The following is a 12,132-nucleotide window of genomic DNA, read 5'->3' as shown; positions in this document are numbered from 1 at the left end:
CCAAATAAAGCCTTGGTGACTTGTCTGATCAAGGAGCACTCAGAAAAATAGCTGATCTGGCAAGTCTCCCAAGACAGCATAGGTAGTGATGGAAAGATCTTCACTGGTGCTACCTGATTAATCTAACTTTGACATATGGAGCACATCAAGTGGGATCCCCATTGGGAAGTCATTAGATCCAAGCTCAGTAATTGTTTTGAAATCGAATGATTTTCAGGGGTAATTCAGATTGCAGGAGAAGGCTTCCTGACTATAAGATTTAAACATTCTTTGCAATACCTGCAGTGAGTCTCAAGATGTGGCTAAACGTTTCCACAAGCAACCCGAGTTTTTCAGTGTCTTTTTTTTTTTAGTTCTTTCATGGGATGTGGGCATCGCTGGCTAGCCCAGCATTTATTGCCCATCCCGAATTGTCCTCGAGAAGGTGGTGGTGAGCTGACTTCTTGAACTGCTGCAGTTCATATGGGGTAAGTACACCCACAGTGCTGTTAGGAAGGGAGCTCCAGGATTTTGATCCAGCGATAGTGAAGGAACAGCGATATAGTTCCAAGTCAGGATGATGTGTGGCTTGGAGGGGAACTTGCAGATGGTGGCGTTCCCATGCATCTGCTGCCCTTGTCCTTCTAGGTGGTAGAGGTCACGGGTTTGGAAAGTGCTGTCAAAGGTGCCTTGGTGAGTTGCTGCAGTGCATCTTGTCGATGGTACACACTGCTGACACTGTGCATCATTAGTGAAGGAAGTGAATATTGAAAGTGCTGGATGGGGTGCCAATCAAGTGGGCTGCTTTGTCCTGGACAGCGTTGAGCTTCTTGAGTGTTGTTGGAGCTGCACTCATCCAGGCAAGTGGAGAGTATTCCATTACACTCCCAATTTGTGCCTTGTAGATGGTGGACAGGCTTTGGGGAGTCAAGCTCCTCTCCTTAACCAAGTACTTCTGCCTTGATGAACAGGTCCTGCCAAAGTGCACTTTAAACAGAGGTGCACATTCTCAAAGGCAAATAAGGTGGCACAAGTTACAAAATCTTGGTTGGGTAGCATCACCTTGTCTTAATTCAGTCATTTGCACATGGCTGCCACTGGGAAGGAAGGCACCTCTTCAGAACACCCTTAAACTGAACACAATTTATGCTGGGCCACTTCTCCAGCAAAATCCCAGTCCTGGCCCCAAAAAGGTGTTCTAGCCAAATTATGCTTATGTTCTCGTTTATAAAATCTAAAATGACATTGATCTTTATGTTTCATTACTACACCATCCACCTTTGCCTGCCGATTCTGCTAACCTATGTTTTCCTAAAATCTTTTTATAGTTTGCCAAACCCACAAACATGTCTTCAGTAAATGTCAAGATTGTTTCCTGCACCCAAGTCTAAATCATTTTCATATACCAAGAATAAAATTCAATTCAGCGCTGACACCTGGGGTACACCACTTCTACTCCTCCTCCAATTTGAGCAACATCCAATTACCCTAATTCCTGTCTAACCAATTTTTTATCCAAACTGCCACATTTCCTCATCCAATGCATCTGAATTTTTTTCAAGGCTCCAGTGAGACATCTTATTGAAACCTTCTGAAAATCTATGCACATACATACTACATTCTCTTGATCTTTCCTGCCAGATTTAGATAAACAAAAAATAGAAGTAGCCAGCAAAGATAGCAAAAGGGACGATTCCGCTTGACCAACTTCAAAATTCTTTTGAGGGGGCAGCTAACATGGTAGATGGGTGAAATGCAGTGTACATAATGTTCATGGACTTAAGGAAAGCCTCGGACAATATATTATATGGGAGATTATGAGAGAAGATTAACAAGCATTGATATTGGAGCTGTATTTCAAATTGGATTTTAAAAAATGCTTCGTAGGGAGAAAACTATGAGTTGAAGGCAATTTTTCTTGATTGGCTAGAAGTAGGTAGTGGTGTCCAACAGAATTCAGTTCTGGGGACACTTCTAGTTGCCATGTATATCGATGATTTGGAGGGAGATCTAGAGGGAGTAATGCTGAAATTTGCAAATACCCTCAAAATGTGTGATATGGTTAATTCTTTGGAAAAGAAAAGGAGGCAGCAAAGGGATATTGATGAGATGGGGGAATGGCCATAAAGATAAGGCAATTCATTTTTGGTTTAAAAAAAAAAAATCCATTATAGAATGAATGGAAGTAGGCTTGGTGCTGTGGAAGAGGAGAGAAATTTGGGGACACAAATTCACTGAACATTAAAGGCAATGCCTCACATTGATACAGTCATAAAAAAAACCTCAGAACTGTGGATTTTATCACAAAGTATAGACTATAAAAACCAAGAGACAATGATGACCCTAGATAAACCTCAACGAGGCCACGGTTAGAATATTGTACACAATACTGGGCTCTGCGCTATAGAAGGATTTCAAGTCTTTAGTGGGTACAGTGTAGGTTCACTAGGATACTACCTGGTACCAGAAAATGCAAATAGACTGATGTGGAAAATATGGGATTGTTTTGTCACAACACATATTACAAAGCGAAATGATAGAAGTGTTTATCAGGAGTCTAGAGCAAGGGGCTACATAGATAAAAGATAAAAATGTAACAGGTTTAGAACAGAGAGCAAGAGAAACTGGTTTATACGGAGAGTCGCGTGGCTGTGGAATTCACTTCCAGGCTTCAATATTGAGGCAGAAACTATGTCAACATTCAAGATTAGATTAGATAGGGGAATGTAAAAAAGAGATATGGGATGAGGGTGAGTAAATGTCATCAGAACTATTTGTACTCGTACAGGGTAAAGACAGACAAGAACTGGCTGGACCGAATGGCCTGCTTGCTTTGTTGTAACCTCTAGGTATTTCTAAGCATGTTACTTTTTCAAAAAAAATCTTTTACATTTGTCAAACAAGTTTTGATTTTAACCGTTCATGCATGCTGTCCTTGATTAACCTATGCATTTTAAATGGTCACTAATTTCATCACAAGTTATGGATTCTAAGACCTTGTCCACAAATGATTGGCAATCCCTCGTGTCGAGGATGATTCTTCCTTGCGGAAGGCTGGGTGGAAATGAGATGTCAGTGTTGGCTGTGGGTTTGCAGATGGCGTATGAGCTCTTAGCCTTGCAGTCTTTCCCATAGTGAGGACATCAGGTGTTGGCTGGTAGAGGTGGTGGCGGATTGTTGGCTTGAGCAGTTGCCCTCTCTTTCAGTCTCTCATGCCATTCTCTCTCAGTGGCTGCTCTTGTTTATTGGAAAGAAAATACCATTTTTGATGACGGATCAGCATTTTGGTTGCAATTAGGCATTGGCCTCCCATGTGTTGATGTTAATAGAGCAGACTTTCATGGAGGCTTTGAGATTGTCTTTGAAACTTTTCCTTTGTCTCCTGTGTGAACAGGCTAAGTGTACCTCTGGGTAAAGCGCCTGTTTGAGCTATCTTGAGTTGAGCATTCTGACATGTCCCATCCATCTCAGTTGATGAGAGATCATGGCCTCTACACCTGGCACATCTGTGCCTTGGAAGACGCTCATATTTGTTCTCCCACTTGATTTGGAAACTCCTTCTAAGACAGCATTAATGATGTTGTTCTCGGGCCTTGAAATGCAGTGTATAAGTTGTTCGGCACCATAAATAAGCGGAGGGAGAACTACTGCCAAACAGACTTTGAGTTAGTGTTGAGACTGATATCACGATTCTCAAAAATTCAAGTGAATAATTTACCATAGGCTGAGCTAGCACATTGGATTCAGTGGTGTACCTGATCACCAATGTCAGCTTTTGGGTTAGATAGCTTCCAAGATATGGGAAGTGAGGGACATTTTCCAACACTTCACCTTGAATCTCAATTGAAGGTGTTGGATGATACATTTGGTGTGGGTTGGTCGAGGACTTGGGTCTTCCTGGTGTTCAGAGCAAGTCCCATGCTCTCGTAGGCTTCGGTGAATACATCAACTATATGTTGTAGTTCTTCTTCAGAGTGAGCACTAATTGTGTGTCATCAGCGTGCTGTAGCTCTATTACAGAAGTGACGTTGTTAGGAGTGCAGAAGTAAGCTCTGTGGCAAGCAACAATCTCCAAAGAATCCTAGTCTCAGTGTCTTCTTCACAAACAGGCTTGGAAATTTCTCTGACATTGATAGCAGAGAACGGTTGCCTGAAAGTGAAGGCTGGAGACTAAGATTTGTTTGCAGACAGGAGATAAGAATTGGAGGGTTTTTTTTTAAGCAAGATGACTGAAACCAAGTGTAAGATGTCTGGATATGATTTTCCACTGCTGTTTTGTGAAGCCGAACCTTACGATCAATGGAAGAATGAAGTTGATCTATGGACATGGGTTATGTCTTTACCAAAAAGGAAGCTAGGAATAGCCCATGCACTTTCACTTCCCGCCAGAAGCACGATCAGGGGCAAATTGTTCTCGAAGCTAGAGGCTTATCATTTGGACAATGGGGAAGGTTTGGACAATCTCTTGAAATTTATGGATAAAATTTATATGAAAGATGACTTTGAGTGCCTATGAGGCGTTGTCAGACTTTGATAAATTTAGCAAAATGGATGGTTCTTCCATAGAAGAATATATTATGGAGTTTAACTGACTATATGCAAGGTTGCAGCGATTCTGCTTGGAAATTCCGAGATCAGTACTTGTCTTCAAATTGTTGGATTGTGCGAGGGTATCAAATATGATAGACTCTTGGTATTAACCAGTTAGGTTCAAAGGAAGAGATTTTTTGGGAAAACATTCCTTTCTGGCTGCTTTCATGGCGCAGATGGGCTCTTCAGCAGTGACACCGAAAGTGGAGGATACAATGCTAGCAGCATTTCGAGGCCATTCATGTATAGAGGCCAAACGTCAGTATGAAAGGAGAAACACACACACAAAACAAATGATAGAGGCCCTTTTGGCAGCTATAACAGATGGCAGGAATTGGGCAATTAAGGCAGAAGGATGAACCTCAGGAATAACTAAGGGGTGGTTAACAGGTGTTTCAGATGTGGCTCAAAGTATCGCTATGTGTTGCATTGTCCAAAAAGGAACAACAGGGTTTTTGAGATGACATATGACGTGGAAGGTTCGGAAGGCAAGGATGACACTACTGATCAATCAGAATGAATTGTGCTGGTCACAAGAAGCTTCAGTCCGGTAATGAGTGTCCTAGTCGCAGATTCGTTCAATTGCATAGTACTGGACAGTGGATGTACGTCCACAGTATGTGGAGTGGACTGGTTAAGGTGTTACATGGATTCTTTAAGGAAGACTAAAACAAGGTCAAAGAATACGACAGTTCTACCAGTTTCAGGTTTGGGGATGACAACATGTTGAAATCACTAAAAAGAGTGACAATTCCATGTAAAATAGCAGGGGTAAACAAATTTTATTAGTACGGATATCGTATCTAGTGATATAGCTTTGCTGTTAAGTATACTGTCTATGAAAAAGGCTCGAATGAAATTGGATATGGAACATGATAAGGCTTTGGGAAATCTGTAGCTTTGCGGTTTACACAGACGGGACATTATTGTATCCCTTTAGCGAGACCTAACATCTCCAAGCAGGAGGTTAAAGAAGTATTAATGCAGCCGGGGGTAGGGATTTAAAGGGGAAAAGGCAAATTATTTCAAACTTACATCGACAGTTTGCACGTCCATCTTCTCATAGGTTGAAGATTCTGTTAAAAGATTCAGGGGTAATAAATGACTACACTAAACTTAACGAAGATATCAGCGAAAAAGGTGATACCTGTAAAAAATAAAATAAAATACAGGAGGACACCAACAGGACCCATAGTGAGTCTTCCATTAGCAAGCGACTTTAATGAAACCGTAGCGATGGACTTGAAGGCATGGGATAAAGACAAACATTTTTCTAATACACTTTATAGATGTAGCGACTAGATTCAGACTGTCAACAGTAATTTATAGTACAGACAAAAAGGTAATAGTGGACAAGATAATGGAAAGGTGGATAGGAACGGGACTGGGAGCACCGGCTAGGTTTCTAACTGACAATGGAGGAGAATTTGCTAATGAGGAGTTCAGGAGTACATGTGAAAAAATGAATATTGTAGCAATGCACACGGCAGCAGATCATGCCGTGATTGACAAAATGCTTCGAAAAATTTTAGCCGAACAGCCATATTATAAATTGACTACAGCTCTGGCGTGGGCAATACATGCCATCAATTAGTTTATGGCAGGAATCCGAAAATGCCTTCGATAATGCGGGATCATCCTCCGGCTTTAGAGGGACTACAATTAGTTGAATTTTTGCAGAACATTTGAATGTCATGCATGCAGGGACAAGAGCATTTATTAACGCAGTGGGTTCAGAAAAAATCAGTAGAGCTTTGAGGCATCGGATCAGGCCATCAGAAAAGAATTTTGATACTGGGGATATGGTGTATTACAAAGGAAAAGAGCAGAAAGAATGGAGAGGTCGAGGAAAAATTATTGGCACTGATGGCAAAAGGGTGATTTTGCAACATGGCACCCAAACCATTAGAGTAAATTCCTCTCAGGTTATTGGCACTGGTAATACATTGGCAGAATCTGAACAAATGATGGATACTGATGATGCACCAGGTACTTCGCATGCACATATGTCGGACCTTTGCGAGCAACAGACTGTGGCAGATAATGGGCTGACTGAGTGGACTAAGTGATAGTGAAGATCCAGATAAGGCCATTTATCCCAAAAGTCAACTCCCGAAAGTTGGGACTAGAGTGACATATATGTCAGAAAGGTCTAGTGAATGGAGGGAAGCCACCATTATAGGAAGGGCAGGAAAAGCCACAGGGAAATACAAACATTGGCTGAATGTGCAAGACAAGGGACAGGATATCAAACCTATAGATTGGCAGAAGGAAGTGAAAATGTGGAAGGCCAAAAAACATAGTGGAAGGTCAGACAGTGGACCTGAAGATGATCATAGTCCAAGGAAAAGGTCACAAACTTGTGAAAGGAAGGCTGGTTGGAGGAAGGACAGGTCAAGTAGCAGTAGGCCAGAAAGGGATAGGAACTCTAGTAGGGGACGTGGTTTCAGAAGAGCAAGGATGAGAAAGCAGGCGAGGGGCAACACAAGAAGTAGGAGCCCTTATGATAGAGAAGCTCCAGTGGCTACTAACAAGTTAGATGGTAAATTAATAAAGGATGCCAAGCAAAAAGAGCTTGACAGTTGCAGAGAGTTTGGCGTATACACAGAGGTGCCAGATAGAGGATAACTCGCATTATTCCATAGATGAATCTGTACAGAGAAAGTACTTCCTGATGGAACGTATAAAGCGAAGGTTGGACTTGTAGCTCGGGGATTTGAGGAATGATTAGGCGATCAGGAAGTTAGAGTGGACTCCCCAACAGCAGGATAAGCAAGTTTGAGGATTTTCCTAGCCCTTTTAGCAACACACTCATGGGAATGCAAGTTCATTGACATCAAAGCAGTGTTTTTGCAAGGGGCGAAATTTCAAAGGGAAGTATTTTTAAAGCCACCAAAAGAAGCTGGAGATATAGACGGGAAATTATGGAAGATAAACAAGTGTGTTTATGGCCTAAATGATGCATCCAGGGTGTGGTATTTTTCCAGTCAGATCTATCCTACTAAAAGCTGGCTGTATTCAACTAAAAGTGGATCCGGCAATGTTTTATTGGTACTATGAAGAAAAACTAGCAGGCATTTTCTTGATGCATGTGGACAATTTTCTGTGGGGAGGATCTGAGGCATTTTAGAAATTTGTGGTCGATAAAGTTCTGCAGGAATTTAAAATTGAAAGTCAGGCTTCCGGAGCTTCTAAATATATAGGCGGTAACCCTAAATCAACAGTCTTACCTAGAGAATGTTAATAGGATCCCAATAAATCAGGCCAGATCCTCACAAAAGGAAGACTCTGCAACCAAGGAAGAAGTGGACCAGTTAAGGAGCTTAATCGGGCAGTTGAACCGGTTGTGCACACAAACTAGGCCAGATGCTTGCTATGATGTGTTAGAATTGAGCACCTTGCTGAAACATGTTACTGTTGGGGAGCTGCTGAAAGCAAATAAGACATTGAAGAGACTGAGTTCTAACAAATTTACACTCAAGTTTCCAGCATTGGGTGACCCAGAATAAATGAAATTAATCACTTTTTATGACGCCTCACATGCTAATCTGCCCGATGGTTATTTGAGCACAGCAGGGTTCATTATATTTTTGGTGGGAAGAAATGATACATGTTGTCCATTAGCCTGGGAATCGAAGAAAATAAAGAGGATAGTTAAAAGCACCTTAGCTGCTGAGATACTTACACTGATAAAAGCAATAGATATGGATATGTATTTATCGAGTATTTTAGAGGAACTCTTGTATAAGGGGCAAATCAGAAAAAAGTTTGCCTACAGAATGCTACATACATAACCATTCTCTCTGGGACAATGTCCATTCGACAAAAAGTGTCACGAAAAAGAGGTTGAGGATTGATCTCACGAGCATAAAAGAAATGTTGGAAAGAAAAGAAATTTCCAAAATAAAATGGGTCGACGCAAGTCATCAGTTGTCGGATTGTTTCATGAAGAGAGGTGCTTGTGCGAAAAAAATTATTGGATGGCCTCAGAGGTCTTGTGTTATGATCAGTTAGGAAAGCGTGTAAATTTTTTCATAAGATCGCTTTTTCTTTAAAGGGGAGAATATACAGCATGTTAATGGCTGGTGCTGTTGAAAGTTAATGATAAATAATCTAAGCTACAAAAAAATTTATTTTTTTTTATTTAAAAGAGGGAGAATCAGCTAGGGTCTGAAGTTCTGTTAATGGATGATAAATACCTGGTAGTTCAAGATAATAGAGTGAACAGGTGTTGGGTGTCACTTGAATACAATTAAAGAGCCAGCCAGCACTGGCTGTGGGTGGTGTTAGGAGTGCAGAAGTAAGCTCTGTGGCAAGTAATAAACAATCTCCACCAAAGCATCCTGGTCAGTGTCTTCTTCACAAACAGGTTTGGAAGTTTTACCAACAGTGGGATGGGGGGGTGGGGGAAGCTTGTCAGTAGTAAGCCGCAGTGTTGCTTCAAGAAGGATCGGGAATAGTGTTGGTGCAACACACCTCTGTTTGATACCTGTTTTGACAGAGAAGGGGTCTATCGTCGAGGCACAGCATAGTACTGTTATTTGCATATTGTCATCTAGGAGACAGATAACTTTTGTGAACGTAGCTGGACATCCATATCGCTGCAGAACCTTCCAAAGGGCAGTTCGATTCACCGAGTCGAAGACTTTTGAAAGATCGAAGGCCATATGCAAAGGGATGTCCTGTTCCCTGCACTTTTCCTGAAGTTGGCGTGCTGTGAAGATCATCGGTTGTTCCTCTGGCAGGTCAGAAACCACACTGGGACTCTGGAAGGATCAGCTTTGCAATTGGCGAGAGGCGATTAAGAAATATCAGAGATAGGAGTTTGCCAACAGTTGAAAGCAATGCTATGCTCCGGTAGTTGATAAAGTTCAACTTGTCTCTTTTCATGAATATTGTGATCATGGGATCTCTGTCACTTGGAATTTCTTCATTCTGCCAGAACTTCACAAATAGGACAGTATCCAAGAGATTAGTATGTCTCCTCCTTGCTTCAGTACTTCCACAGGGATATTGTCAGGACCAGAAGCTTTGTTGTTTTTCACCTGGTTGACAGCAGTTATCATTTTGTCAAGCGTATGATCATTGTCTAGCTTACTTCTGATCTTATGTTGTTGGAGGTTCTCCAGTAGGTGGATGTCCTGTGGTGTTGTGATTGAGTAATCTACAAAGTGCTCTTTCCAGCGGGTGTTGATATTGTCCATGTCTTTGAGGAGAGTCTTGCCATCTTTAAACCTTACCAGTGCTGGTCCATGTGTTGAGGGTCCATAGATCACTTTGGCTGCCTTGAAAATGACATCCATGTTAGTGAGCAGCTGAATTTCCTCAGACTTCTCTGTTCTCCATTTGTTCTTCAAATTGCAGGTTCTTCTTTGAACTTCAGCTTTGGCTGTCAGTGGGCGAGCTTCTTTTCTGTGACGCTTGGATCCTGTTGCCAGGTTTGGAATGCATTCTGTTCACAATCAATGAATTTGCATATTTCTGTATTGCTCTCATCAAACCAGTCTTGATGTCTTTTAGTGGTGCGTCCGAGGATTTCTTGGCATGTATGAGCAACGATAGATTTCAATAGTTGCCAGTCATCATGGACATTGCTTGATGGGGTGATTACCCATTATACCAGTTTTCAATTGATTTTTGTTATTGAAATTCCTCGTGTTTGGTATCATTTGACATACCAGAAATATCAAACTCTCTCCGTAGCTTTGGCAGCCGTCTGTTCCTTTTGGGGGCTGCCTCAAGCACCAATACTGAATGAATGAGTCAATGGTCTGTCCAGCATTCACTGGCTGTAACCATAGCACATGTATTGCACACATCTTTTCAATCTCTGATCCTGACTATCACATAGTCTATTAAGTGCCAGTGCCTCGAACTTGGAGGATCCCAGGATGTCCTGTAACTTTTGTTTTGGTGGAAAAGGGTGAGAGCGACCACAAGATTATGCTCAGCGCACAGAGTAAGGAGACATACACCAGGGAGAATGGACTTCCCAACGCCATGCTTTCCAATGGGGACCAAAGGGCATGGTAGTTCCCCACCCTGGCATTGAAATCACCAAGCAGTACGAGCTTTGACTGTGATGGTACAGCTGCCAGAGTTGTACCTAGATTGGAATAAAAGGTTTCTATCACTTCGTATTCAGAGTCTAAGGTAGTTGCGGAAGCACTGATGAGGGTGACTTTGTCTTGTGACACTCAATCGTAAGCCCAAAGGACAATTGGTCCATAAATAACATTAGACTAACTGGTCTTCCTTTTTGGACAAAAGGTGCTACACACTTATGACCCACCAGTCTCATGGCACAATTTTGATATCTGAGGAATGAAACATTGTGGTCAGAGCTTCTGCCATCTCTTCTGACTACTTTTAGCAGCTTTGAGTGCACCTGTCAGGTGCCAGAAATGTACCCACCTCTAGTTTTGCAAATTACTCTTTCTGGAACTGATTTCTTTACAAAGGTTATCTCAAATTGTTCTATATCCTCATTCAGTAAATCCACATCGTTGCTTCCACCATAATTTGTAAAAAGAAACAAAACATTTAATATTTACAACATACCTTTATCCTTCATAATTAGATCCGCATTTGTGTGGCCCAACCTTTTGTTGCCCAAATTTTAACAACTAGTAAAATAAAGAATATAAAATGGCATCATTAACGAGAGTGAAACTTACCAGCGCAGTGCTATTTTGATGGGTGTAGTAAGGCATGAAGTGAAAAGGTCTGCTGGTAAATCTGGGTTCATTGGCAGAAGCTCAGTGGCCTCACAGGCAGCCAGTTGGATACAGTTCTTCATTGATGGTGGCAAAGGCATTTGTGCAAGTGGATGATTTGGATTGATCGCTGCAACCTGAAAGATTAAGGCCATTATTCAAAACTCTCAGACTGGTAGAAATAATTAGAACTCAATGGCTTTAAAGTAAGTATTTGCATTCATGGTACAAACTGCATATTAATAATCTTATACTAAACATACTAGAGCATTTTAAAAACTCAAATGAAATGATACAAAAAGTCTCAAGACAACTTGTGATCTCCACCTTGTTAATAGCACTACATAATCCAGTTATGGTTATGCAAAACAAATGTATTCCCAGTGTTTATGGTAAAATCTACATAAGCAGATTTAACAAGCTGATGACCATGCAGAATTTGCAAATCAATATAGCACACATGCAATTGCTTCATCACACATATGACATAGGTCATGCAGGATTTTTACAAGCCTCGTTTGCAATACACACTAGTGTAGTTCAGTCTTACTCATTGTGAAAACCTTCTTACAATAGTACCTACTGCTGGATAAGGAGGAGACAATGAAGGAACCACTCTCTAGTGGTCTTATTTCTACTAACATCATGGGGTTCCAGGAGCCATGGAGGTCAGTGTGTGCTAATTTTGTGACACAAGCATTTTTTGAAACCCAGTACCATTAGTTAGCGTAACACAGAAGTAAACGAGCAATCGGGCCTTAAATTTTGAACCTTACAGTTTGTTTTCTCTTTGATGGCTTTTTAAAATTTCACATAAATGATTTAGTAAAAAGTTGCCCTCTGCCCT

General features: G+C 41.3%; 1 protein-coding gene across 2 annotated transcripts in view; it reads right to left on the bottom strand.

Moving 5' to 3' along the window:
- Positions 1 to 12,132, bottom strand: part of rptor (regulatory associated protein of MTOR, complex 1) — a 464,636-nt gene that overhangs the window by 301,697 nt on the left and 150,807 nt on the right. For both annotated transcript variants that reach the window (XM_068058405.1, XM_068058406.1), the window contains exon 6: positions 11,247 to 11,422. In XM_068058405.1, the coding sequence (XP_067914506.1) occupies positions 11,247 to 11,422 (176 nt within the window). The remainder of the gene's footprint in view (positions 1 to 11,246; positions 11,423 to 12,132) is intronic.

Source organism: Heterodontus francisci, chromosome 26 (assembly GCF_036365525.1).
Source record: "Heterodontus francisci isolate sHetFra1 chromosome 26, sHetFra1.hap1, whole genome shotgun sequence".
In the NCBI taxonomy this organism is placed as follows: Eukaryota; Metazoa; Chordata; class Chondrichthyes; order Heterodontiformes; family Heterodontidae; genus Heterodontus; species Heterodontus francisci.
This window is presented reverse-complemented; position numbering and strand designations above follow the sequence as displayed.